We start from the raw sequence: 25,102 nt of genomic DNA on the forward strand, positions 1-25,102 counted from the left end.
ATTTTGAATAACTATCGCGAAATTAAAATTTCGCACATCAAATTGATTGATGTTTAAAAATTTATTTCGCAAATTCAAAAAGATATTGTTGATATTAAATTTTGAATAACTATCGCGAAATTAAAATTTCGCACATCAAATTGATTGATGTTTAAAAATTGTAAACTGTCCTTTGTCTTTATAACCTTAAAATTTATAAACGGCACAGCAAGTGTCAGAAATTAGTTTGAATGTCAGTCACAATGACAATAAAGGTTGCTTTACATCGCCATGTCAAAAAGTAATTCGAAAATTCTTTATGATTATGTAAAATACACGTTCCAACATTAAAATGATGCTAATTTTTTCGTTCCCATTGTAAAATTTTGAAAACTTGATAGCCCTCGATTTTTTTAACTTGTTTAAAATTTAAATTAATTAACAAAAATTAAAAGCTTATTAACGTCATTAAAAAAAAACACGGTGAAGGGATCAACAATCATCTTGAGCCCCCGCGCTAATACCTAGAAGAGCCACGGGTCCACATTTTTCTACCTACTTGAAGATGTCGTAAATTTTAATTTTCGGACACAATAGCCTGTTTACCCCTCCACATTATGAGTGCAATAAGATAATATTCGACTCTAAAAGTCAGATACGCCATGGTAAAAGCTGCCTACTATACAAGGTTGAGTTTGCAACACGAGCGAGTTTGCGAGCGGGTAGAGTAAATCAAGCGTGTGGATAAGGGCCATGACATGCGAGTGTAATACTATGGTTTATCTACGATCACAAGAAAGTAGTCACGAACGTTTGAAGTTTCTCCGCAAGACATTTAGGGTTGCGGTTTGCAATGTCCAGTGGAGTACTCATTAATTCTTCAGAACTACTATCACTACTATCATTCATGTTTTCTTCTTCATGACTGTTTTCTTCTTCAAAATATACAAAAACTTTGATGACTGTAGTGAATTTTTAGTTATCAAAATAAAATCTGACTGTTTTCATTGTGTACTAGGATAAACTGTTGAAACAATGAGTTCTAATCAAAATAATCATAACTAAATGATTTTCGGCCAATCACAGGTTTCAGTTATAGTTATTATAGCTCATTTAAAACGAACTACGTTATCAATATATGTATAACTACATGGTCGTATGTAATAAAAATTAGTTTGTACTATAAGTACATATTTATTTAATCGGAAGTAAGGTAATGTATATTACAAAACAAATGTATTTATGGTATAAATGAGTTATTTTTATTTTAACATTCGAAGCTTTCCAAATAGCCACGTATGTCACTCAGCAAACAGAGTGCCAAAAATGTAAGGTGAGCGTTAAAATGAATGTACCAGTAAATAAATAAATAATAAGACAAGCCTTCACATTTTTTTCCAATCCGAAAGATCGGCAATGGAAAAACATAATAATGAGAACCAATAAGAAATAAATACATAATATGGAGGTTTTTAGTAAGATCATTAGATTCGCGTTTTTATCCGTGTTGTAAGACTAAAGATCATCTTTTCAATTTTTTTGCGAGAGCTTTGGAGTGGGCTAACTTCTGCACCATGAGCTTGTATACTTACTTTAACTTGTGATTATCTATTTTGAATAGAGTTGCACTTTGACCTTTCTTGATCAATTCTTGATTGGTTGAATCAACAAGTAAATTTATTGCTGATTGGCTATATTGGTCACACAAAGTCGCCACCAATTCTAATCCAATCTATTGCAAGGAAGAAATGATTTTAATCTTTTTAACAACCTCAGCACTTTTTATTGCGTTCTCCTTATAAAAGAATGCAAGCGGTTGTTTCCACTGGCGTGTTAATCCTTTCACCATAAAGCCTCATTTCCACGGTCCGTTCTAGAGAGAACAGAATTTGATTTACGATGGAATTTGAGTTATTGCACCATATTTTGCGGTCAGAAAATTTGCAAATTCTATTGCATCCTTGGTTTACAATCCTCTGTTCCGATTCGGGCGGACAAGCTGGTTGAAACGCCGAACCGCCGCACGGACATTTGATAATAACTAACAAGTTTAATTACTCCAATTCTTTTAATTTGAACACTATTTGTTTATTATAATGTTAATAAGCTAAATAACACATACATATAAATGTGAATGAATTTTAAAGATGGCGATAAATCTAGATGAACGTACTTATTTCCTGCATTGAAATTTACAGAATCATTGTATGAAAACAGGCGTCAATGAATGCAGGTAGGTAGGTTTCTTATCTCTGTGAGTGGATTTACTCTTTAGAAATAACCGACAGGTCTGTATTTTTGTGGATTTGATCAGTTATTACCTGAAGATTTGAATTTTTAATTTTGTCAGACATATCCACGTAAGAGGTAACTTGAAGTATAAATAAAATGAAAATGAAATAAATTCAGAAACATTCTGTTCTGATTCAAATGAACGAACCATCTTGTCTGATCGACATCGGTCCGGCGGACATTCAACACAGAACCAAGACAGAATCGGTTCGGGGGACATTTCAACGCAGAACCAGGACAGAACACACGGGACAGTTCAACACAAAACGCACAGAATCATTGATATTAACCGCTCCTTTGGAGAAAACTTTAAATTAACAATGCATTTCAAAATTTTTGTTTCACGTTAAGTAGGAATAAATAAAATCTTACTGGATTTAAATTGATGATTCCTGACATTATTTTACTGGTGGAAAAGTTATTTTAACATCAATTCTGGGCGTTCTATGTTTTGTTCTGTGTTGAAATGTCCGCCGAACCGATGTCGAACAGACAAGATAGTTCGTTCAATTGAAGCAGTAAACTTTGTATTGTAGGTTAGATTCAATCCATAGAACGAAATTAAAAATTCAAATTTTCAGATAATAAGTCGGACCAAATCCACAAAAATACTACCTGTCGGTTACTTCAAAAGGGTTAATCCACTCACAGAGATAAGAAACCTACCTACATACCTGCATTCATTCACGCCTGTTTTCATACTATGATTCTGTAAATTTCAATGCAGGAAATAAGTACGTTCATCTACATTTATCACCATCTTTATTAAAATTAATCCACATTTATATGTGTTATTTACCTTATTAACATTATGATAAAAAATTAGTGTTCAAATTAAAAGAATTGAAGTAATTAAAACTGTTTGGTTATCACCAAATGTAGCAGTTTGTGTGGTGTGGTTCAGCGTTTCAACCAGCTTGTCCGCCCGAATCGGAACAGAGGATTGTAAACCAAGGGTGCAATAGGATTTGCAAATTTTCTGACCGCAAAATATGGTGCAATAACTCAAATTCCATCGTAAATCAAATTCTGTTCTCTCTAGAACGGACCGTGGAAATGAGGCTTAAAGATCCTAGCTTGGTCTGCCAGTTTCAGAAATTTTTCATTGTCATTGTCTTGGAAACCTTCCACTTCATCTTTTTTTACATTCCACTTCTGGTAACAGTACGAAGTGCTTAGGAGTAGCTTGTACCCTCACACCTCCTTCACGGAATCGTATTAACTATACGACCGAATAACAAAAGAAATGCGACGGAGGATGATTCTACAGTAAGCGTATAACGGCGAAAGCTTGAATTTCGTTGTTTTAGGTTGCGCACAGATGTTGTTGGGTCAACGATCTTAAAATGCCCAATTCTTTATGGAACTCCAAAAGTCTTCCATACCGACCATACGCGCTACGATTGCGATATTTTTATCGTTAGCACGAAACTATCCATTCTTAATTAATGGTAATTGATTATTGCTCTAATTCTAACTGATTACAATAACTTGTAAATTCCATTTGATGGCAATCTAAGAGCTGAGGTGCTAGTCCTTTGGCAAACCCTTCGCAAGTGGCACTTCCTAAAACAAACCAATCAGTTTTACGTTTTAATCCTCCTCTGATACTACCAAAGCCATGACATCATAAAGATACTGAATTTAAATCACAGATTTGCAATCTGCGTAAAATTCTGCGTACACTGATGTATAATAACTACTGTTTACTCTAAAAAATAAGCGAGATAACGATATCAAAATTTGGCCATAGTTTTAGTCATGAATTTTTGCAAAAATTTGCAAATTTCGAGTGTAGAACTATTTCTTATCTAAAAAATTGTGAGAAAAACGATGGCGTAAACCGCATCTCACTCAATATACAAAACAGTTTCCGAGATATCGAGCACGAATTGTTTTGAACCGTCAAAAATTTGGCCCTCTGGCGACAACCCAAAATTTCAAACGGCCATAACTCGGTTTTGGTGTCTACTGTTATGAATTACATACTAACATTGTTTGTTCGTTTTGTACTTGCAAAACTTCCTGGTTTCGGCTCTTCGGAACCGATCGTAAATTCTAAACTTTCTACTGACTTAAATGTCGTAAAATATAAAATTTTAAATTAATGCATAATTAATATACTCTTAATGCTTCCAGCACGACGCTGCTACTAGGATCTAGGTTTGGTTCCACAATTTTTTCATTGATTTGACGAATGCTTTTTTTTTGTAGTGACATGTTTGTCTCCTATAAAAAGTACCTAGAACAATAGTAATCATATTTCAATACAATAATGTTTAATAGAAATGCTTAGTTGGTCGGCATCACAATCATAACTATTTTGTAAACGAAACACAGTTTTTGCACTTGTGATATTTAAAACAGATTGTGCCACGGGATCAGTATTTTCTTCTTGCTACAGTCCTCCACCCGTTATTTTATAAAACGTTTTGTTTTGGGCCACGCTTTATTTGGCCTTGATTTTTAAGTTCTCATATTTGGCTTTTAATTGATCCAAAGTTCGCATCGTGTGTTTTGGAGTTAAAATTTAGCTCAATGCTGCTCCAAGCTACAAACAAAAAATATAAAATTTGTAACTTTTAAAATTATTATTTACCTTTTCTTGAATTGTCACTTTATTGGACATTTTACATTCCACTATCCCTTTAAATTTGTCTACTTCTTCTAATAATAATAATTTTTTCTCTTTGGAAAAATTGGTGGAACGTTTTCGCAGAGGAGTGGAAAAAGCACACGAATTAATCTTTTAGTAAATTGGAAATGATGTTTAGTTCAACGTTTTGTCTATACTGACTGACTGATAAAAATACCTAAAAATCCCTTGCATTTTCACTCGAATGTTGACCATTCGGCCTAAAATCTTGTCACGTTGGCCGAAAAATCAAAAATCTCGCTTGTAACATTAACAATTTTATTGTGCACTATGAACACCCTCGTAATTCAAAATTATAACACTTTACAGGACTTCCAAATACTAGACTATCTATACTTTTCCAATTTGAGACTCGTTTTTATGAGGGTGCTTCTTTGTGTAAAAGTTAAATTTCTTCACAATGCAGACCATAAATTGCGGTTGCAGCTCATCACTAGGGTTCGACCAGAACTGCACCAGACACAAAACTTGCATTTGGTGCCAAAGCTATCCGTGACACTAAACCCTGAATATCTTATTTTATTTTTTTTTATATAAGTACCAATCTTACTAAGTAGTGTTAGAATTTATTTTATTTGCTAAATTTTAAAAAGAAATCAGAAAAAAAATTAATAATTGTCAGCCGTTCTTGGTTTGAGATCTCTCGGTCTACCTACGAAATAATTTATGGTAGGGTTCTTTACAACCTTGAAACCACTGATAATGTTTGCGGTAATCGTTATTGCAGGGCCATAATAACGAGTCTCAACTTGGAAAAGTATACAATCCTATTGCTACTCCCCTATATACAGATATTCCCCTACCACTAGCCTAATGCTGGAGCGCTGCGAGAATATTCGGGAGTTCCGCCTATGACTCAGCGACCTTCTAGAAACGACGACTCTAGTAGCGCACGGAACGTTCCAGCGCTGGCGCTCGAAGCTTCCAGAATCTTCTCGTAACAATCTTTTATCTTTCCATAAAATGTCTCAACATTTTAAGGGGTTAGGGGTAGTCAGAGACCCGAAAAAATGATGATTTTCAAGAATTTACAAAAATAAAAACATTGCATCAAAACATCATGTTTCAACTTGACTTAACCCTTTGGGTACTGAATTATTTAAAGAGTATCATACATCTGAAACGTATTTAATTTGTTGCTATCTGAAGTAGTATGATAATGCAATATTTTGTATGTAACAAATTGTTTATTTTAATTTAATACATAGTTTAAATAAGATATAAGTTTATAATAATTACAGAATAATAATGATAAATAAAACAAACAAAAATAATAACAAGTAGTTTTCAACTAACAACTAAATATATCAAAAAGAAAATTACTAATAATTTTGCAAAGTGTGATATTTTTCGAGACATGTTGGTAAATGCAGAGGTACTTGGCATTGTTTGCACTGCCAGGTAGTTTCACTTCTAATTTTGTTTTTATAACAAACTCGGCATCCCCAGCACCAGTTTAGCTTGCGTTTTTTGAAATGACGAGTCGGACTCGTCAAATGTTATTACGCCAAAATTTGCGCATGACGAGCGTGGGCCGTCAAATGTACCCAAAGGGTTAACCAAAATTTCAAAAAACAAAATTTATAATTTCACAAGTTATCGCTGATTGTGTGAAGCCCGTTCTTCCAGAAGTCCCTTGCGGTGAACATCACAAGTCCTTGGAGATTCATCTAAAATCAATCGGATAAGAAAAATTATTTTTATTGATAGATAATCTTGTGCCTGATCGAAGCTTTTTTTTTTTCAAAATGAACAAAATGGCGGCCTCAGAAATTTTTTTCCAGATTTTAGAAAAAAAAACCCACAGTTAATTGTTAAAAAAAAATCGAAATTTTTGAAAAAAAAAAATCCTTCGATCAGGCACGAGTTTTTTATGTTTTTCAAAAGCTGTATAAATTTTATTGAAATCTACTTAGCGGTTTTTAAGTTACAGTGTTCACCAGTTTAAAAATTTAGCGGTTTTTAAGTTACAGTGTTCACCAGTTTAAAAATCATAGTTTTGAGAAAAACACATTTAAAGTTTTGCTGTCTTCGGATTAAAAACATTCATTCTTTTCACTGAACGCGACTTATTAATTTTCTCAGAACTCCGAAGTTCTCTAGAAACTTTTCTAGTATCACGTCCCATTGTACCTGCTCAGTGCAACGACTACAGGCATACTAGCAACAAAAAAATATTTTTCAGCACGTGTACTACCTAAAAATAGCTGCTGCTAGCTACCCGCTCTCGAATGGTCCGCAGCGCCCGAGCGCCCTTTGTTAGTTGTTGAATATCTCGAAAAGTATTTGTCGGATTCACTTCAAATTTTAACACAATATTTTTAAGACATTATACTTTAAGAAAATGCAAAAAAAAACGATTTCTTGAAAATTCTGACTACCCCTAACCCCTTAAACTAGTTTACCATATATTTATTGTTCCAAAACTACATATATGCTCAAACGTGTATCTACCACAAATTTATTAACTTATTCTTGACACTTACCTTCGAACACAAATTTTGAAATTCTCGGCTGATTACATGAATATTAACACAAAATTGTATTTTAGAATAGTTTAGAATGTGATTTCCCCTACACGCGCCTTTAGTTAAAAATTCAAGAAACATGGGGTTGCTTTAAAGGAGCTTTTGTTAAAGGCGCTTTTAAGGTTCAATTATGAAACTGGCCCTAACATAAATTTTAGTTTGCTCCATTCTTTAATTTCATTATAGTTGATTACGTTTAATGACCTACCGTTTAATTTAGTTATGACGTCTTGTAACAAAATTTGTTTTACGGTGTCTTTAACCTGGTTCAACGCGAATTCACACTTATTTGCACATTCTTGATAAATGGGATGGTAAAAAACAAAGAGGAGGGGTCATATTTTACTATTTATATTTACAAGAAATTTATGTTTAATTACATTACTAGTCATTAAAAATAATACTAATTTATTTCGTTTTTGTCGAATATCACTTTTCTTCTTTAGTGTGAGCAATGTGTTCTCACTTAAAAAAAATGTATACCTAATATACTTAAATAATAAATTCCTGTGATTCTCTACACTATTTTGAGTTAGAATTAACTCTGAGAACAGAATACAATCTTTTAAATCGTTTCTTCCATGAACTGATAATGTTACTTAAATGTTCGGGTGGAAAATATTGCTAGCTTGTTTGATGTTTTTTTCAGTCGTTTGACATATTTTTATAACTGATTTCGATGGCTTAATTAACTCGCCTCGGTTTTTTAAGTTAATCAGCTGGTTGTTTGTAATGATTTTAAACATATATCACAAATGATTTTTTTTTCTACAAACTCAGGTATGAATTCCACCTTGTCAACATACTTGGCGGAGGAATATACATTATTTACATTACATAGAATTTCCTGAAACAAAGTCATTCTTTTTTTCGGGATCAAGGACATCTCAAATTTAACCGTATACTTATTTTCAGGCTTAGATACATTTTTTGTGTGTATTTGTTACTGTCAACATTATCAAAGACATCTATGATTACATCGTCTACTATCATATTTGCCGTAAACTCTGTAAAGTCATAATTGATCATATTCCCTTTGTAAAAAAATATTCCTATTCGTATCTTCATCAATATCTGAAGTAATATCGTCGAATCTACTTAACATTCTTTTAATTTGTGGCGCATGAAGTTCCCGAATCGCTTCGTAAACTGGGGTTATAGTTGATGGTTTGGAAGGATCTCTCTCGGCCCTCTTGCATGACTTTTAATTCCGCAAATTTTTTAGTGCCAACGTTGTTCTATTTATATCGGAATTTGTATTACATGTTTGAGGTATTTTTCCCACGTTTATAGAGTAATATTAGCCAGATCTGTTTTATCCTGGTTTCTCTAATCTCGGATTAAATCAATTTTTATACAACTAAGATGATTATAATAGGATTAGAGTCATGTGGGTCAAGTGTGCGCACTTAAGCTTTGTTATGTCATAAAATCGAAAAGTATAAGTAAAATAAATCAAAATTAGGCTAATCAGTTAGTGTATTTATTAATCAACAAAATAATAAACGAAACAATCCTTAATCTTCGGCCAAATCCTTAAAAAATAATCAAAACAAGCGTAATCAAAATGCGTACACATAACCCAAAGGTAGGGTAACTGTGCGCATCACTGGGGGTAAGTGTACGCAACTCCTAATTGAGGTAATTATTATTATCTCTAATCAGACTAGGAAAAAAGTGTTCTTACAAGATTTTTAAACTATAACTAACAGTAACGCCTATAAATGTTAAACTGTAAACATAAAAATAATCTTTGAGAATGAGATCAATTAACAATTATTAGGAACCCTAAAAACTAAAATTATTTATTGCAACTATCACACACGAAATTGCCATTTTCAGAGCTGGTACATTGCTCATGCCACCAATTTTCACATAGGCTACATTTATTCCAATCTTCATTAGGTGGATAAATATATTTTTTGCCACACAGTGGACAAAAGTACACCTTCTCATCATTTTCTTTTTTCTTATTTCTAATAGTCTTAATTTTGTTAGTTATAGTCTTAGTCTCAGTTTTCTTAATTGCAGTTTTTTTAGTTTGTCAGTTTTTGTTTTAAGTTTAATCGTACTTTCTTTTTGGCTAGTTTATCTTCTTCGATTTTTTTCTTTTCTTCTAGCTCCAATTTGTAAGGACTTTCAGGTGCAATGATAGACTCAATGCTTGAATGGTCGACAATGCTACGTGTTCCTTGCTGGTTGAAGGTGCAGAATATATTGGAGGCGATAAATCAGGTGGAATGACTATTGTTACGTCAGTTATAGATTCCGATAATGAGGTGTCAATCTCTTGTGATAAGAAGCTTGGTCATGTTACTAGAGATTCAATAGATGTAGGCTCTGTGAGACACAGTGTGACGCAATCTCAGGCCTAGCGCGCGTTTTGGGTACCGGCTCGGCCAACCCTGACGGGAGGCGGGGGGTTCAAGAACCAAAAAAAATACCAAAAGGGCGCCACGGGTTTTCGGTACCAAAACTCAGCGCCACTAGGCTTATTAAAAACCCGAAAACTTACCTTATTAGTGTATAGGGGGTTGAGAGGAGGAATAACAGCAAACAGAGTCTGAACAAAAATCTATATAATGACTAACGAAGTTGAAGTTACAAAAGAACAAATGTGAATCGTTACAATCTAAACAAAATACTATAAAAACAATGAATTCTCAACAAAAATACAAAATATTCAAATTAACGCAGTTTGACCGGTTAGCGCTTTCACCCACCGTCTAGGCGCACTTCGCGAAAATCGCAGCTGCAAATTTCGGCCTCCGCTCGCGCCCGCGACAAACAAGTGACAACCCGGCACGGCAATCAATCGATCTTAACTACCCCAAATTTGAATACCTGTAAGATTTTACTGTCTGAAGGACAAAGAAAAAAAAAATCTTAACGTCTGAAGGACCTGGTCTTCTGGCGGATGCGTCCGGCTGGTTCGACTCCTCGCCCTTCTGCACCCACGGACTACTCCTGGAAATCGGTGGAGCCGAGATGGAGAATATTCAACGACGTTGAACGACGTTGCCCAGATATCACGGAGACGAGATAGATACGAGACACAAGGGGTGAGAGAGAGGCCTGTAATTACAGAACTTACTTCTGGGTCCACAAAAAAAAGAAATGACCATAACCTCCATCACCGATCAGAACACGTGGACACGAAGGAAAAACCAAAACCGGCAAAAAAAATATAGCATTACGCAGAGATTTAGGTGGACGATCACGGAGTGCTTACAATGGGGATGATTTTTACCTTTGGATGGTGGGCGGCCTCAAAGATTTATTGTCTTGGGGTGGTTCCGGAACGCTCCAAAATCCGACCGCAGTCGAGGGCACTTCCCTGGCCCAAACTAAGGTATTATGCTGTTAAATCCGACGTCGTCGTTTGCCACAAAAGGTCTTCACACACAATTACTACTTTTAGGCTTTTCTACAGCGTTTCCCCGGATACGTTCTTCTAGTACGACCACCAAAACGGAAAAGAAAGAAGACCAAGGTGAAACCTCTCACTCACGATACTCCAGAAAAAGTATTGACGATAATCACAATAACTCTCCACCTTCGCGCCGTTGGATACGCGTTATATTGGTTGCCTAAAAATTTTCCTTCTGATCTTCCTCCTAAATTTGACTGTTACAACAGTAAAGGCGACTCTTGCTCAGGCTCTTTGGCATTTTGCGTATTCGAACACCCAGTTTCTGAATTCTTTGTTGTATCTGAGGCTGGAATCATACCTGTAACAGAAGCTGCCGCAAAATCTTCATCAGAGAAAATATCTCTGTGTATTGGCCAAATTCCAGAGACTTTAAAACCCGAGACAGCATTACTGAGCGATGCTGCCTTTTGAAAAGCTTCGTTCACTAAATGCGCTATTTCTGTTTGCCCGACTTGGGTGGTGGCTTAGCCATTTGTCACATTCATAGGCGAATTTGATTTTCAAAGGTCCAAAGAAGCCACGATCTAGGGGTTGCATTTTATGAGAACTGTGTGGGGGTAGCGTCAACATATGAATGCCATTGTCACAACAGAAATTAACTGCAGTCAAGGATATGTGACTGGAGTGGTTGACTAAAATAAGCAAGACAGGATTATCCTTAGTCGGTTGAATGTTATCTTCAAAATGGCCGAGGTAGTCTATAAACAGATCGGTATTTATGAACCCAGAATCAGAAACAATTCCAATGCTTCCTTCAGGTGCATTATTTAATAAATATCCTTGCATTCTCTTTCGAGGGAATATAAAGGCAGGTGGTACAAAATTTCTAGTAGGACTCATTGCACAAACCAGTGTAATCGTTTGGCCTCTTTCAGCGGAAAAAATTTTACCTACTAGTTTCTTTCCTTTTACTAATATCACTTTGGGGATTTTCTTTGGTACCGTATTAACACCACTTTCATCCATATTGTACATTCTACTTGGCGAAAAATTATGTTTTTTGTAGAGGTCTTGTAAGTTGTCATAAAAAAATCTTAACTTGGGTTTTATTAAACCCATCGCCCTGGCAATACTACTAGCGGTCGGTTGTCGCAATTTCAGTTCAGTATATCGTTTTAGAAATCCGTATACCCAATCACGTCCAGCTAATTTTGAAAATATATTGAACCGATGAGGTACTTCGTTCAATTCTGCATACTCATAAACCAATTTTCGGAGGCTAATTTTAGTCAAACCATAATAAAGATCATCACTTCGTTTCAGATATTCATATATTTCATCCTCTTGTGCTTTCGTAAATGTAGTGGAAAATCTTCCCATGCTCTCCGCAGTCTTCCCAGCTTTCAAACGATTCCTTAGAGTGCTTTCCTTCAGTCCAACTTGTGTTGCTGCTTTTCTCTTGCTGGTACCCTTCGAAATTAATAGTCTCGCAGCTTCAAGCTGCTTATCTGTAACGACAGTTCTGTCTGGAGCTTTTCTCTGGTAGAATCGAGGCATTTTTAATATCTAGGTAAACCCTGAAACAAAATTTTGCTTCATCAACACAAAGCCATGGTAAAGCAAAGTGATTAGGGGTAAGTGTGCGCATGCGCTCACTTGCACGACAAGCGTCTGCGTACACTTAACCCAAATGATCAAATCGTGATGCGACTGAAATTGTTCAATATTACGTCATCCGAGCAACTAAAACTTTAGCTCTAGTCAAACTGAATGAAACATGGTAGCCGATGATATAAAGCAAATTTTCAAATACGACATAGGTTTATAAAAGATTACTTGACAAACATTACAAAATTACGCAAAAACTTATGCAAAAATCTTAACTCACCTTTGAAATCAAAATGGCGATACGGGCGACCATCGACACACATGCACGTCGTACCGAGTCGCGTGGGGCATTGAGGGAAGGGGTTCACGTTCTGTAGTTATATACCATTTCCTAGAAATTTGGCATGCGCACACTTACTCGCTGCGCACACTTGCCCCACGTGACTCTACGCTAGGACCAATGGGTTAATGTTGAAAAGCTTTCTATTGCAAGCTCCATGACACACACCTTGTACAGTCGCTCGCCCTCTTCGAGAGGTCGAGTGTTCCCTTGCGAACTAGAGGGAAAATCATACACATAACTGTAAATGTCTGTTATAGAAATAAACATTGTCACTATCAAATTTATGTAAACACTAGTTATACACACACACACACACACACAAATATATTCACTATCAACTAAAAAGCACCACAAACCGTTACTACACACACTATTATCCCACAAATGAAGTTTGTGGTAATGTAGTAGGTGGATCAAGGAATCACAAATAAATATCCAACGCCACGGAAAAGCGAGATCCACAGATTTCCGAGGTCCACCTATTTACAAGTAAATTTTGAAATTTGTTAGCTTTACTTAAAAATAAACATTTTTAAAAACTTTTTTCTTTTTCTATTTTTTTTTTAATAATTTATGTTGCCTCCGAACTACATTCGGGTTTGGGTAGTCTCTTTTGAGTTTGCGGTCTCGAACAAACGCGTTGGTGGTCACCTACCATCTTACTGGAACTTATTGAGACCTTTTATTTATCGAGCGAGCAAAATAATTGGTAATCGAGTTGCGTTTGAAACAGAATCTAAACGACGTTCGAGTATCTTCTCAAATTCGGACGATTAATGATGTTTACAATTACGCCATTTGCCGGCATTAATGCGTTTTGGAAATTTTATTAAGATGAATGCTAAAACTTTGAAATTGTACTGAGTTGCTCTGCTTTACAATTCTGCAAGAGAGCTCTCTACGCTTTCGTTTGCTTTTCTATTTCCTCTTTCTCCTTCATGATTGTCCTTTTCATTTTTTCCACCTCTCTCCATTCTTTCTGCCTCTTCAGCATTGTGCTGATCAGGCTTTCTTTCGTCAATTTTTCTCCAATTCTTTCTTTGCATTGGACTCTCCCGCTGTTCCATTACGGCAAACAATCAAGGTATGCTCAGCTGTGTCGTTTTTCTCCTCACACGACCAACACCTCTGATTCACGAGTTTCCCTATTCGGTGCACAGCTACTGCTCTCGATCATATGTTGTATCATTTTCTGGAGTAACTTCGGTGTCTCATTCTACTTGCAGTTCTGTGCGCCATTTGCTCCACCTGGGACAACCGAAGAACGTGCGCTCGGCGGAGTCTTCGTCAGCACCGCAGTTTGGGCACTCACTGCTTGCTTTTTTCCTCCCAACCAATTCTGTTGCTGGTGGTCTTAATGCTTATTGTTGTTACCTCAATGTCCCCTTCTATTGGGTCCATTGAGTTCCACCTTCTCAGATCCGGGTATTCCCATTGCCCAATTTGTCCAGGGGTGCGATTCTCGAAACGGTGCACATAACTTGCGTACACGCAAGTAGTGAAAAGTACGAACGAGGGAGCGTACTCGTATTCTCCAACCACTCGTAGATAATCGTACGCGCAAATATGCGAGTGTTGCGTTGCGAGTGGGTATAAGTACTTGCAATGAGATATTGCGAGAAAAAATCTAGGAAAGCTCTTGACTGTTGATGGTATCGTGGCGCTAACTGTCCTGTCAATAATTTCCTGTGACTTTCAGTTTATAACTTGATCAAGTTTAATTCATTAATTAATTTTTCACGGTACTGTGTATAGTGGGAAAACGTTTGTAATTTAGTTCACACATAGTCGATTTTCTTAAAAATGGATTTTGATGAATTAGTAAATTTGGCAGCAATAGGTGTTGTGGAGGAAGCTGAAGTGAGAAATGCTGCACCGGCAAGACAGTTCCATCACAGAGACAATCCATTTGAAACTTTGTCTTTGTACAATTCCAAAGAACATACCGCCTCCCCAAAAATTTAACAGATGATTTAATCAACGTAGTTGAACCATTTATACCCGATGCTACAAGAACATCTGCTCTTGATGCTACAACAAAAGTTCTTACTGCGCTGAATTTTTTTGCTTATGGTAGTTACCAATTCAATATTGGACAAAATTTAAATGCAGCTGTAAGCCAGTCTTCAGTAAGTCGATCTGTGACAGAAATTAGTAATGTGCTGAACTTGCCAGAAGTAAAAAACAATTATATTCATTTTCCTGCCAACATTCAAGAGATAGAAGACGTTCGCAATGGATTTTATCAACGTGGACAGTTTCCCGGAGTCATTGGATGCATTGATTGCACCCACATAGCAATTTATCCACCGCCAAGAAACGACCCATTGCATCCGGAACATATTTATGTAAACAGAAAGGGGTATCATTCGATAAATACACAGATTATTTGCGATTACAAGTTGAAGATTTTCAACATAAACGCACGTTTCCCAGGGAGTACTCATGACAGTTATATTTGGAGGAATAGAAATGTGCTACCATTTATGGAACAGCTACATGCCCAGGGACACAGATCGTTGTGGTTACTAAAAAAAAAAAAGGTGTCACAAGGCCACGGTATATTTGTTCATCCAAATACAAATACAATGGCACCAAATTGGGTGCCTGACAGCAAAAAAATAACAAGTTGTACATACAACATACCAACAAACAACTATACTTAACCATATGGCTTGCAAGTAATTATAGCCTTAGAAAATAGCAGCAACGAATGCAAGTAGGGAGGTTGCGAGCAAACAACCACCCGCAATAAATATGGACTAAAAAATAAAACAACAGGTCATCTATCGAAGCGTAACTTAGCACTAGCCGTGACGTCATCAAATTTCCGGATTACTAAAGTCCACGTTATACACTACAAGAAACACCACTGTTTGTACAATCTGCCACTACACAAGCGCTATCAGCTTCAATAGCCCGGAAAAGTCTAAGGGTGGGGCACTGCATTATACACTGTACAAGTAGATACGAAGTAACGTATAAAATAAGTAATCAAACTACTATACAAATCGAGATCGTAGAAAGAGTAACACAATCATGTAACATACAATTTGCAACTTAAGTAAAGTATAAATGCGACCGAACAGTACAAAACAACAGGTAGTATGTAAAGACATTCAAAATACAATAAATGAGATAAAGATAGAATAAAATACCGTAAACAGCAATATCATACATACAAATATATTCTGTTTAACAAACACTATCTACGCATTGAAGTCAGTCAAGAACTAGCGCAGCACAGTGGATTTGCGATTGAAGTATTGCGCCGTAAAACACTCACTGCACTAACTAGATCACAGGGCGCGCGAACATCGCTAGGAAATCCGGGGGTAGCCTGGCGACGTCGGGAAGAGCTGGGTTGGGCCCCAAGCTTGTTGTCAGCAGAACCCTCTCATGGTCGAAGTTGGGACATGACAGCAGTCTGTGTTGGGGGTTGTCTGTATCTCCGCAGGCCGGACAAGCATCAGAATCGGATTTGCCGATGCGGTACAGATGAATACCGAATTCCCCATGGCCGGTGAGAACTTCGGATGATTTTCTTGTAAAGAGAAGTCTAGGGTTTTCGGGCACAGTTGGACAAAAAGAGTACGTAACCCTGCCTTTGTCCGTACTGTCCCATCTTTCTTGCCAGATATCGAGAGACAGGATGTGTAAGTATTCTTTTAGATGCCGCCGTGAGGGAAATTCGGTAAGGTTCAGATTAAAGGAGAAGAAGGTGCAAACTTCGTTGTGTCTAAGGATTTTTAAAGTACCAATTTTGGCAATGACTAGGTCTAGCGGAATGATGCCAGCCAAGACACCGGCGGCGTCAGCCGAAACCGAGGTGTAGCATTTAGATACAATTTTTGAAATTAATTCGTAGATTTGTGCGAGGCACCGTTTGATTTTGCTAATATGTATACGATGACACCAAAACTGGCAGCTATAACTAATGATGGGAACAATTGCTTTGTTGTATATTGCCAGAAGAGACTCAGAAGATTTCACGCCGTAACAATCTCTAGCTTTTGTCCTCAGCGACCACAGTATTTTCTTAGCTTTATCGCAGATATACTTGACGTGTGGCAAGAAATTTAATTTTTCATCTACAATCAGTCCCAGATACTTCATTTGTTGTACAACGTCGATTTTTTTGTCGTCCAGTTGGAGTTTTAGGTCCCTGTTATGGAGCCTTTTGGGTCCTTTATTGCACAGAATTTTGGTTTTAGATGGGGAAATCGTCTGTTTATGATTCCTTGCCCATGTTCGCAATAATCCAAAACCATTAAACATTCTACTCTTTAGGTCGTCTCTAGAGTTTGCCTTAGATACAATAACCACATCGTCCGCATAAGCCATAACTTCGGTACCAGGAGGCTGGTTTAATTCCAGATAATTATCGAGGATGCAATTCCAAAGTGTCGGACCCAGCACTGATCCCTGGGGGCACCCTTTAGTACAAGTTTTTGTTGACGATAAGTCTCCATCACTGTAGGTAACTTTGCGATCTGACAAGTAGTTTTTAATTAATTCCACCAGATAATTGGGAATCTTCTTTTTTCTTAGCGAGCGGATTAAGGCTGGCCACCATACATTGTCAAAAGCACCGCTAAAATCCACGAAGATGGACGCGATGTATTTGTTATCAGACTTTAGTTTATTTAAGTAGGAATTAATGGCGTCTGTTGAGGACTTGCCGGGGCAAAACCCGAATTGATTAGGCGTAAAGAAGTTTTGGTTGGAGTCGTACATCCTTTGTCTGATGATTTTTTCGAAGATTTTCCCATAGACCGGAAGCAGTGTGATTGGTCTGAAGTTTTTAGGATTGGACAGATCACCGGAGACGTCTTTGGGAAGAACGACTAATTTCCCTTTTTTCCACAGCTTTGGAAAATATGCCGTTTTCAGGCAGGAGTCAAAAACATGCAAAATAAAAGGCCCTACACTTGGATGAATTTTCTTAATTATGCCTGCTTTTAAACCATCAACCCCAGGGGCCTTTTTGTTGTTCAAGTTTCGGATAAGGATGTTTAATTCTTCCGGAGGAATCCCATCAATGTCTCTATATTGGGATTTTATGTTTTGGAAGTCTTGTTTGCAGATGTCATGGGCGAGGTCGTCCTCGCCAGTAACGTCGTCGGGTAGCAACGAGTTTAACAGATAATTCATGGCTTCGTCTTCAGTAAAAGTGGCATCGTCCCCCGCTCTAAAGGCCGACAGAAGCGCAGTTTTCTTAATTTTCTGAGAGGCCACTTTATAAACGATGCCCCAGGGATCTCGAGCTAAATCCTCCTCTGCAAACTTCTTCCATGCTTTTTCGCGGACTGAGTGCAGTTCTTTTTTATACCTCTCTCGGGCATTATTCATTTCCGCAAATATAAAAGTCTTTTCGCGAAGGATCTCTGTTTTTGTACAATAAATTTTTCTTGCTAAGGTAGACGCGTCGAAATCTGTCGATTCTATTGTTCCACCAGTGCTGTCTGCCGGAAAATACCTTTCTTTTGCGTCCCAGGCCAAACAAGATTTCGTTTAGTTTGCAATAAAATTCATCCAGCGCTTCGTCGATTTTCCTTGGACAGGCCAGCACCGGAAACCGGTCAAGAAGATGATCATTCAGCCTAGCTGTTTCCTCTGTACGCTGTAATTTCCGTTTTGTGATTTGTAGCAGTAGGGTTCTTGAATTATTGTTATAGCTATATTTTCATTTTTTATGGTGTTCAACGTATCCATCATGGCGGTTTTGGACCGTTTCAAGTTGGCCTGTAAGAATTTGTAGCTACTCCCCATAGGAGATGCTACCTTCCATTTCGTGAAGTTTCCGGATGTATACTGGACACGCTTTATTGTTGGTGGCGTGGTTGATTTCTCTAAATTTGGCATTGATGCAGTTCATGCACCTGTGTTTGGACGGGTCATGTTCATGTGGGCAGTCTTTTGTTTCATGTTCCGAGGATGTGCAAAAACCGCAACTGGAGTCAGAAAGACAATGTTTTGCCACATGGCCAAAACGTTGGCATTTGTAGCACTTGGTCACTCTAAGGAATCGTTCTACTTTGCAAGAGACCCAGTCAATGTAGAGTTTGCCTTTATTGATGAGGTATTTCCAGACCACAGGTGAGAGTTCAATGACCCAATTAGCAAAATTCGCTTTAATTGAGCCCACCTTAAATGCTGATATGACCCAATTTTCAGGCAGCTCAATATCGTCCTGCACATTTTGTTCAATTTCATGAATAATCGCGTCTTGATTTAAATTGTCTGGAACATCATAGATGATGATTTTGGGCCATATTTTAGAGGGTCGTCTAATGTCTAGGTTGGCTTTCTTGAGCAGGTCATTTTCTAGCTTGAGCAGGTCATTTTCTAGCAAGGACTCAATTTCTTTCGAAGACGATTCAATGAGTAGGCATTGTTACGAATTTTAATAATCCGGTCCGGTTTGATTTTCAACTCGCGGGGATTAACGGAGTTAAACAAAATCTTTTTGGTGTCTTCCGATGAGTTAACGTTCTTGGAGCTTTTTGAGGGGAAAATTAGAACTTTATGTGCGGGAGCGGGACGATGGGGTTTTACAGGTAATTTGGTACATACGGCAGTACTTACAACTTGAGAGTAGCTTAGTGGCATTTCAGAAGGTCTTTGTTCGTTTTCTTTCAGCACATCCTTCAGTTTATCTAGCAGGCGATCTTCGTAATTAATGCGAGAGACGTTTTTGGTGTAGAGTCTGCACAAATCATTTAAGCTTGTGTGAAGGGCTGTCACTGCGTTCACGGCCTGATTCCGCTTTGCGATTGGTTCTTTAGTTGAGTTCACAAAATCAACAAACGCACTCACTTGTTTATTTATGCTATCTAGCACCGCTTTTAAAACTTTATCTTCCGGGATGGTCGGATTTCCGGGCAAGCCGTTTACACAGATAGTTTCTAATTGTTTAACATCTTCCGGTTGCGTCATTTTTAAATAACTAAAGTTCGACGGCCAACGGCCGTCGAGAAACACCTGCACGCTTACAGTAACAATTAATCGGAGTAGATGCGCTCGCCCAGACACAAAGCACGCCGCCGCCAGCGGTAACAAAGGAAGCCGACACAGCTGCACAGCGAGAGTAGATTGAAACACGACCGCTCGCTATGAAGGCTTGATGCAGACTGTTGTGGTTACTAGGTGACTCTGGATATCCATTGCGATCTTACTCCTTACGAAAATGTTGAACCAAACACTCCATATGCACGATACAATGAACGCCACAAAAGTGTACGATCACTGATTGAACAGTGTAACGGGGTGCTCAAGTTACGTTTTCGATGCCTCCTCAAACACAGAGTTCTACACTATGCCCCAGAGCGTGCATCGAAAATCATTAATGCCTGTGCGGTACTGTGATGATGGGATTCGGGTACCAAAATAATTGAAGTCAAGTTACGGGGAAGTTCTATTCACACTTTCTTTACACATTTCGGCATTGACAATACATTAATTGTGTGGACGATGACTCTAACTAACTATACGTTTTATAGCAACTATTTATAACAAACAAATTGGGTTGTATCAGCAGATTCACCTGCAATAACCATTACCATATATGGAAGTATTTCGCTAAAGGTAATGGGTATTGAACTCATTACTCAATTGCGTTCTCAGCAATTGGTAGAGGTAACTGTCCGCTTTGTTGGACTTTAAAATATTAGCAAATTTAATATATTAAGAAATTTTACCATTACAGTACTCCGTAACATATGCATTAATAATAACGTACCAGGGGTTCCTCCAGAACCAGAAGACTTCAACATTGATTATGGTGTCTTCAACCAACAAGCAGAAGAGCAACGCGAGAGGAGGCCTCTGGCCGAATTAAATGAAGGAAGAAGGCACAGAGAGTTGATTGTTCGTAACCATTTTATACATTGATTGTTATTTTAAAATAAAATTGTTTATATTGGTAAAATAGAATATTTTATTAGTATTTTTTCGAAAACCTAACTACATATTATAAAAAAAATAAGGAACGCCTGAGAAAAATTTCCTGTCAGAAACGGAAAAAACAAGTACTTAATTAAAACTACTTCCTAAAGAGTACAAAATTGAAAATTTTTCATATTCTATAGAGCTTCGGTTTTTTTCTTATAATACGTTTCAATTGCCAGAACTTCCCTTTCATACAATTCTAACTTTTTTTTATAATATTCTCTTTTTAATTTGAGTTTTTCTTCTACTTGAGATGCTAATTTTTCTGTAACCGCAAGCGAATGATCTAATCGTGCTGTAGATCGACGCAAAGACTTGGACTTGGAAACTTGGACTTGAAGATTATGCTGTGATGATGGTGGTGTCATATGATGAGTTGGGAAAGTTGCTAGAGATTCTCTATTTGGTTCAGTCTTACTATTATGGTCTCATTGCATAGGTGTTAATTCTTGCTCCTCATTACTTTGAACTGGCTGACGAAGTGTAGTAAGTAACAACTTCTCTGGCAGTTCTTCTGCTGTTAGACTGGGAACCAGTGACTCCTCCGTGCCAGGATGACCTTCAATGACAACTTCTCCCAAAAGATTTATTACACCTTCCTCAAATTCTGTCAGCTTTTCTTCATCCTGACTTCCCCAGCCTGTACGTCGCCTTGATTTGTTAATGCTGCATTTTCTTTGTTTGGTCCTAGAGCACTGATCTTGCCATGTCTATGAAAAAGTTTAGAGCAATAATTGAAAATACACGAATCGCTCAAGTTTCAATTTACTAACCTTCCTCCATGCTTTCCACTCTTTTTTTCCACCCCTCATTTGATTCAATGTATCGGTTAGTTCTTGCCAGAATAACTGCCCTTGTTTGAATGTGAAATTTTGAGAAAATTTTCCCTTTCGTAGCTCTGGGTGTTTTACCATGAACTCCTTTAGAGTTTCTTTTTGTTCGCTTGAAATGTTTCCCGACCGCTTCGATTCCATGTTCTAAACAACGAAAATGATATTATTTCAACACAAATGTTTTAATGCAATATAATTTATTACTTACACAATTTTTGGCACTAGAAATCCTTTTCGAGTTGTCAACACTGACAGAATTACATCGTTGTCACGTTTCCACTCGCACCTAAATTTACGTATGCGAACTCGGTTGCAAGTAGCACTAGGTGCACTTCGAGAATACCAAAATTTATTGCGAATCGCAATTTTCCACACGCATTAATTCGTATACGCATTGTTGCGAATAGACAAGAGAATTGCACCCCAGGATTGAATCCTTCTATGCGTATGCGCATCAGGTTTCTTTCTTGTTCCTCTTGTGCTTTCCGTTCCAGCCTTGTATTTGCATACATTTTCTTTGGCCACTTGAGCTCGGCAACATTGAAAAAAATTGTGAACGTCCTTTTCCCGGTCAGCCAGTGATTCTCGAATGCACCCTTTTCTGTTTTGCCTCTCCTTCTCTTCACTTAGTTTAATTTGCTCCTCGTTCTTTTGTGTCGATCTTGTAACTATTTTCACTTGCTTTTGATAAACTACTTCTCTTGCGTCGGCCTTCTCTAGGGATACAGTGGCTTCCTTTGTGACCCTTACCATCTTTTCCACGACCCACCTTAGACTCTTTACCTCAGCCTTTATTTCCTTTTTCGTATTACTATTTTCAGATATCAACTTCACCAGGTTTCCGGTTTCCTGACCTGACCTGACCATTGTGTCATTCTTTCGAGGTTTGATCTGTAGCTTGTAAACGTTAAGCGGTAAGAACTTAATCATGACGATACCTGCTGCAAGTTGTTCTTGATTAGGGTGGAAGCAGGCGTTATCTATCAGTAAAACTTTTCTACTTTGGAAACAAATTCGTTGAAGAACCAGTCCAGTTTAAATTCTATTTTTTCTTTCACCTGCTTTATCTTGTTTAATCGTTTTATTTTTGTGGAAGTTGAGAAATTTTAGGATTTCTTACTGCAGCTTCTTTAAAAACTTCTGACAGCCTACAATTCTCTTGCACTATGATATTTGTATGTGGTTGTACATTCTTAGGGTTTTTGCCAAGTGAAATCATTCTGGCCGTTTGATATCTACTACGCTACGCTTTCAATACGGGCCAGTTTTTCGTATTTTTTTAAAAGTACTGCTATACCCGTCTGCAATACACCATGATTGCAGACGGGTATAGCAGTACTTTTAAAAAATACGTCGTATATTTTGATGCTTCTAGAGAATCCATCAGTTAGAATTTTTGTTTCCATTGAGGGAGACGATCCGGACAAATTTTTTCAGCAGTTATCAGAGGGTGCTTTTTCCGATTTTTCATATTTTTGCCACATTATGCAATATCTGTTCCGTACAACCATATACAACTTTCTAGATTTGGTGATGGCACCAGTTCCAAATGATATTACTTTTTCTTTATCTACTGCTTTCGTCATGGCGACACTTGATGGATTTAACTCCAGGTTGTCGCTGGCTGATCTTTTTTCCAACCATGGCCGGAGCCCGAACAGCCTTTAAGAGAAAATTAGAATGGGAATTGAAATAGATAATGACACTTTTCAGATGAAGTTTACCAAAAGCCTCACCTCATTATTCTTATGTGAATTGTTAGATAATAGTTTACTCGAACTGGTAACTGGTTGTTTCCAAAAGTTGTATTCTTAATGTTAATAAAATTGCTTTCGACTGCAGTTGACAGCCGTAAACTGTGGAATTTTGTTTGAGATTTTTAAAAACTAATTATTAAATTCAATTTCGTTCTTTCTTTCTGCCAATGATTGCCAATTAGTAGAAATATTCTTCACTCGAATTAAAAATTTATTTCCTTCAATCATTTAAAAAGGAGTTCAATGAGAGTCTTGTTCAGGACTAGATTTTTTAGTCGTTCGCGGCCGCTCTATTGTTCCAGTGCTAATTCGCGTTTTCAGCAATTTTTTTCAAGTTTCACAAGTTGTGGGTCTTCTTTTTTATTATTTTCTTAGTGCCGGTATATGCAACAGCAAATAAAGGCGATATAATTATTACTAGGTCCAACACATCTGTACATCTGATGAGTTGCCATAAATAAAATTGTTTTGTCAAAGGCGTTGATTTTTGAAGTAAGACCATTCTGAAACCATTCTGATGTAAACTACATTAATTCTAATGTAGCAAGTCTTTAGAAATTGAGCGTCAATAAATAGAACGTCATAACAATGATTAATCTTGAAGTAGAGGTTTTGCATAGTTGTAGAATGAAGATAATATGTGTTGCGCTTTTCTCCAGATGCTCATTAAATTTTATTTACTACAGATCCTATCGCATCAATACAAATTCTACTATAATTATTTCTACAATATATTTGTTGTACACGTGGATTTGTGTGCTTGTCCAATAAAATATAAAAAATGGACATAGTTCAATATTTCTTATGGCTCTTTGGACATTTGGACGACATTTTGCTTTTAAAACAGCGATGATACGATCTTCACCTAGTCTGTAACTTCTAATACATTCGTGCTTTGCAACTCGTACAAATTCTACTGTTGGTGGTGGTTTTTCGAATCCCTGTTGCATGGCCGTTGCTAGTTTCCAGTATTGGCTTGCGGCAGTATTTGATTTTTATGTGATTATTTCAGGCAAGTTTTCAGGAAGGACGTAACGTACCTTACTGTAGATACATTTCGTCGTCTAAGCGGCAACATCCGCTATCTCAGTTGTGAAAATATTTTGTTTCTGCTTTTCACGGGAATCTTACTGGTGGAAATTATTTTTCATATTTTTGAATAGATTTCATCTTAAGCAAAGATTTGATACAAGTAATCATTGAGAAAAATTATTTACACTGCCAAAAAATCAGTTTGTTTGCGCTCCCGCTTGACTTTGTAAAAAATGAGATTGCGGAAGTTGCTGCTTAGACGACGATTTTGTACTAACACATGCATGCATAACACATGTGAAAACTTTGTGCTAAAAAGCTTATAGTTACTTATAGTTGGAGTTTTCAAAATCAGGAGGGTCCATTCAAAAAACAGTTGATTCTCTTTGTCAGACCTGACCTGACCTTTTTTTTTTCTACCGGAGCGGAAATGCATTTACGCACTTCCCGTGCATGGCTCCGCCCGCTGGGCAAAGTGTGGGACTCGGTTCAACCATCCAGGGCTTTATACCCACTAAACCCCCTTTATTTGCTCTGTTTGGCATTTGGGCTCAGAACAGACGATTTGGGCATTTTTACCGCACGGCGTGTGTAAACGTCCAGGACGCTTGTAAACATGTTTCCGAAGATGTCAATTGAATGTTAATTTGACGTTTACAATTCATGAGACCAAAAAAAAATATTACGCACAGGAAACCGTAACACAGCAACACCTCCCGTTCGTTGCCCTTGTCGTTTTAGAGTGTCAACT

General features: G+C 37.3%; 2 protein-coding genes across 2 annotated transcripts; both read right to left on the reverse strand.

Moving 5' to 3' along the window:
• Positions 1–11,275: 11,275 nt before the first annotated feature.
• Positions 11,276–12,385, reverse strand: LOC148170605 (uncharacterized). The gene has a single exon (XM_088042181.1). The coding sequence runs from the start codon at positions 12,383–12,385 to the stop codon at positions 11,276–11,278; it is 1,110 nt and encodes a 369-aa protein (XP_087898307.1).
• Positions 12,386–21,437: 9,052 nt separating this feature from the next.
• LOC148170606 (uncharacterized) lies at positions 21,438–21,859 on the reverse strand. The gene has a single exon (XM_088042420.1). It carries the CDS (start codon positions 21,701–21,703, stop codon positions 21,452–21,454), a length of 252 nt encoding a protein of 83 aa, XP_087898546.1. The 5' UTR covers positions 21,704–21,859; the 3' UTR covers positions 21,438–21,451.
• Positions 21,860–25,102: the final 3,243 nt, after the last annotated feature.

The sequence above is a fragment of the Gnatocerus cornutus genome, chromosome 7 (genome assembly GCF_029298725.1).
Source record: "Gnatocerus cornutus isolate USDA-ARS CGAHR chromosome 7, icGnaCorn1.1, whole genome shotgun sequence".
Classification (NCBI taxonomy): domain Eukaryota; kingdom Metazoa; phylum Arthropoda; class Insecta; order Coleoptera; family Tenebrionidae; genus Gnatocerus; species Gnatocerus cornutus.